This window comes from Curcuma longa, unplaced genomic scaffold (genome assembly GCF_044706935.1).
Source record: "Curcuma longa cultivar G26 ecotype Majalengka, Jawa Barat unplaced genomic scaffold, ITB_CL_G26_1.1 contig_27242, whole genome shotgun sequence".
NCBI lineage: Eukaryota > Viridiplantae > Streptophyta > Magnoliopsida > Zingiberales > Zingiberaceae > Curcuma > Curcuma longa.
Window position 1 is genome coordinate 1 of NW_027433358.1, and position 3,818 is coordinate 3,818.

General features: G+C 41.8%; 1 protein-coding gene across 1 annotated transcript; it reads left to right on the top strand.

Moving 5' to 3' along the window:
* Positions 1–982: 982 nt before the first annotated feature.
* Positions 983–2,771, top strand: LOC141818996 (1-aminocyclopropane-1-carboxylate synthase-like). Its single transcript, XM_074706384.1, has 4 exons — positions 983–1,159; positions 1,264–1,395; positions 1,488–1,648; positions 1,787–2,771. The coding sequence occupies exons 1-4, from the start codon at positions 983–985 to the stop codon at positions 2,769–2,771; spliced, it is 1,455 nt and encodes a 484-aa protein (XP_074562485.1).
* Positions 2,772–3,818: the final 1,047 nt, after the last annotated feature.

Here is a 3,818-nt window from a genome sequence, read left to right on the forward strand (position 1 = left end):
ACACTTAAGTTATTACCCTTATCATCGTGAGTTCTCTAAGTTTCATGTATATTCTTTCAAATTCCTACGCATTCAAATACAAATCAAATTAAAATAAAAATATATGATTTAATTTAAATTTTTTGTACAAACATCGAAACTTAAGATTGAACTATAAAAAAATTTAATTGATAATATTTTAATTGATATAATTGATTAGGGCAATGGAGGAAAGAGGCAAATACCGAAGGGAAAAAAAGTGATGTAATCTGAGTAAAGGGAAAATGAAAAAAAAGTGAAAAAAATTATGTCTCAACCCCGGAAATTTCCAGGTTGCCCACCCTAATGGAAAGAAAAACGGTGACGTAATCGTTATTATTTGCCCCTCTTGAAATCTAGAAAAAGTCAGCCGGCTGGTTTTATTTATTTATTTATTTTTTATTTTGCTCTTGAAATCTAGAAAAAGTCAGCTAGGTTTTAGACCGTATGGATGAATCATACCAATAATTTTAATGTTGTAGAACCCAAATTGGAATCGACTCATACTGTACGAGATAATCCGCTGATTTAATTACCACCTTTTTTAGATACGGACGCATGTTGAGATTATGGAGATTTCTGGGGGAAGAAAAGACTACGTAACGAATTCGCAGGCTCTGAGGTAGCCTGTCGATCATCATCATGCCTCAAACCTCCCCTCCATTACTTGTTCCAGCATTTCCACTCACCACCTTTCAGCGAAGTTTCCGTTGCTTCACTTTAATTTCTTTGGAGACGATTCAATTTCATGGTAGTCGAGTAGAATTCTTGTTTTATTAAACATAGAATTCATGGAGGCTACACGTGATTTTGAACTCACGAGCGCCGACCCGAACACATTCAGAAGTTGAATGAATTGGATAATCATTTCAGTTGGCTATAAAATCATGATGAGGACTAAGGCATTATCCATCTCCCTTGTCAAGGACTCAAGTATTAATTAGTTAATTAATTAATATTGCCAATGGAAATTCATGACGAGGAGAGCTCGGACTACCAGATCCTCTCGAGGATGGCAACATATGATGGCCATGGAGAGAACTCCTGCTACTTTGATGGCTGGAAAGCGTACGATGAAGACCCTTTCCACCCAACCAAAAACTCCAACGGAGTCATCCAAATGGGACTCGCAGAAAACCAGGTTGGCTCAATAGTTGCGTATATTTAGATATCACGAGTCTTCTTACGTGTTAGATCGTCATGTGTCTGAGGACTCAATTAGTTTCATATAATTAAAATTTTCAGCTCTGCCTCGAGTTGATTCAAGAATGGATTAACAAGAACCCGCAGGCTTCAATCTGCACGAGGGAGGGAGTGTCAAATTTCAAAGACATTGCAAATTTCCAGGACTATCACGGCCTACAAGATTTCAGAGAGGTATTTAATTAATTTCTATCGAAAAAAATTGCAGCATTTGTTCCATTAATTTTTGCAGGTTATACATATAGCTTATGATACGGAATGCTCAGGCTATCGCTTTGTTTATGGAGAAAGTGAGAGGTGGAAAAGTTAAATTTGACCCGGACCGAATCGTGATGAGCGGCGGAGCCACCGGAGCACAAGAAACGCTTGCATTTTGTCTCGCTAACCCTGGCCAGGCATTCCTCGTTCCGACACCATATTATCCGGGGTGCGTGCACAGTTCCTGCATTTCAATTTTTTTGTTAGATATTGCCGGCCATTTATCTGACATTAATCTAGTGGAAATATCGAAAAATAAAATCAATCTATAATAGTTGTTTTGATGTAATTAACTAACGTCTTCCAGATTCGATCGAGACTTCCAATGGAGGACTGGAGTTAAGCTCCTTCCCATCCACTGTGACAGCTCCAACAACTTCAAGATCACCAAAACCGCGCTGGTAAATGCCTTCCAGGAAGCGCATAACTCCAGAATTACCGTCAAAGGAATCCTGGTAACCAACCCTTCCAATCCCCTGGGCACCGTCATGGACACCAAGACACTGAGAACTCTCGTCAGCTTCGCCTGCGAGAAGAGAATCCACTTGATCTGCGACGAGGTCTTCTCTGGGACCGTCTTCGGCGAGCCAGAATACGTCAGCGTGGCTGAGATCATCGACGAAGACTTCCCCCATTGCGACAGGACCCTGTTCCACATCGCCTACAGCTTGTCCAAGGACCTAGGCGTCCCCGGATTCCGAGTGGGAATCATCTACTCCTTTAACGACGCGGTTGTCCGATGCGCTCGCAGGATGTCAAGCTTCGGGCTAGTGTCGACGCAGACGCAGAAGCTGCTGGCCAACATGCTGCGCGACGACCACTTCACGACCAATCTCTTGGCAGAGAACAAGCGGAGGCTGCGTCTTCAGCACCAGCGTTTCACGGCGGGGTTGAGCGAGGTAGGGATACATTGCTTGGACAGCAACGCGGGGCTCTTTTGCTGGATGAACTTGCAGTGGATGCTGAAAGCAGAGACGATGGCGGCAGAGCTGGAGCTTTGGCTGGTGATAATCCATGATGTTAAGCTCAACATCTCGCCGGGGTCGTCATTCCACTGCTCGGAGCCTGGGTGGTTCAGGGTGTGCTTCGCCAACATGGATGAGGAGACCATGCAAACGGTGCTGGAGAGGATTAGGAGGTTCGTGAAGCAGACGGCGAGTGATAAACCGCAAACGATAAAGAGCAACAGGAAGAGGTGGCGTCCGTCGCGGCGCTTGAGTGTGCCTACAAAGTTCAACAGCCTCACGGTGATGAGTCCACGGCAAATATCACCGCAGTCACCTCTGGATTAGGCCGCCAACTGATCATACCGAATTAACACAAAAAGGAAAATGTGGTCGAAAGTTAGGTACTCTAAGAGGCCTTAATTACAACGTCCTCTCCAGTTTTGAAAAAGATGTTAGGATTGATGCACCCTCTTAAGTATAGATATTAAATGCTATATCTTTTGATTGTTTTTACTAGTGTAATAGCTAGGTAGAAAAATAAAGTAGAAAAAATAGTTATTTCCCTTATTACGGTAGTTCAATAAGCATATCTATATAAGTTGTTCTTAAGAGTTTATGAAAAATATCTCACAAATATGGTAATCTAGGGGCAACAGTTATAAAAATAAATATAGACAATTATACTACTGAATAATAATTATATGGTATATCTTTGTTTATTAAAATCAGCTATGATTTGTATCCATATTGCTATTATCTTGGCAAACTCATCAAGAGTGATATTCACAATATTAATCCTACTATAGATTAGCAAGCTATACCTACGAGGTCCTATTCCGATCTAGTAATCCTTGCAACACATACAAAATCTTAGACCAGATGATCGAACTCTCACGAGAAGTTGGTAGGTCGGTAGATCAATCAACCCTCCTAAGAGGTTGACAAGTTGACAAACCTCTTCCGCCGAGTCATCACATTCCTATTTATGGAGATTCACAAGTTGTGCTAAGGATGAGCTCTTAGAATTCCCATTCCAATCTCCATGAGCTCTCCACTTTAAGCTCTCCTAGTTTCTCTATTTCGAGCTTCTCGAATTCTCCCCTACGAGCTCCTCATGCTCCCCTCTATTGAGCTTGATTTCTCAAGCTCCTTATTTAGCTCACGATCTATCTACAACAACCCTTGTAGTTATAAGCTATAAGCTATAATAAAGTATGACCCACAATCCCTATGTGGTTCCTCCACAATCCACACCTCCACAACTCATGCTTATCCTTCTCTAAGTTAACAAGCTATGCCTACAAGGCCCTATTCCAATCTAGAAATCCTAGCAAGAGACATAAAACCTTAGATTAGACAACCAAACTCTCATGGGAAGTTGGTAGGCTGGTA

What these genes read in the sequence shown, in the direction of transcription:
- LOC141818996 (XM_074706384.1), top strand. Translation starts at nt 983, where the DNA reads ATGGAAATTCATGACGAGGAGAGCTCGGACTACCAGATCCTCTCGAGG. An exon ending in TGGGACTCGCAGAAAACCAG is followed by an intron (nt 1,160 to 1,263) that starts GTTGGCTCAATA and finishes TAAAATTTTCAG; the next exon opens with CTCTGCCTCGAGTTGATTCA. An exon ending in CCGACACCATATTATCCGGG is followed by an intron (nt 1,649 to 1,786) that starts GTGCGTGCACAG and finishes AACGTCTTCCAG; the next exon opens with ATTCGATCGAGACTTCCAAT.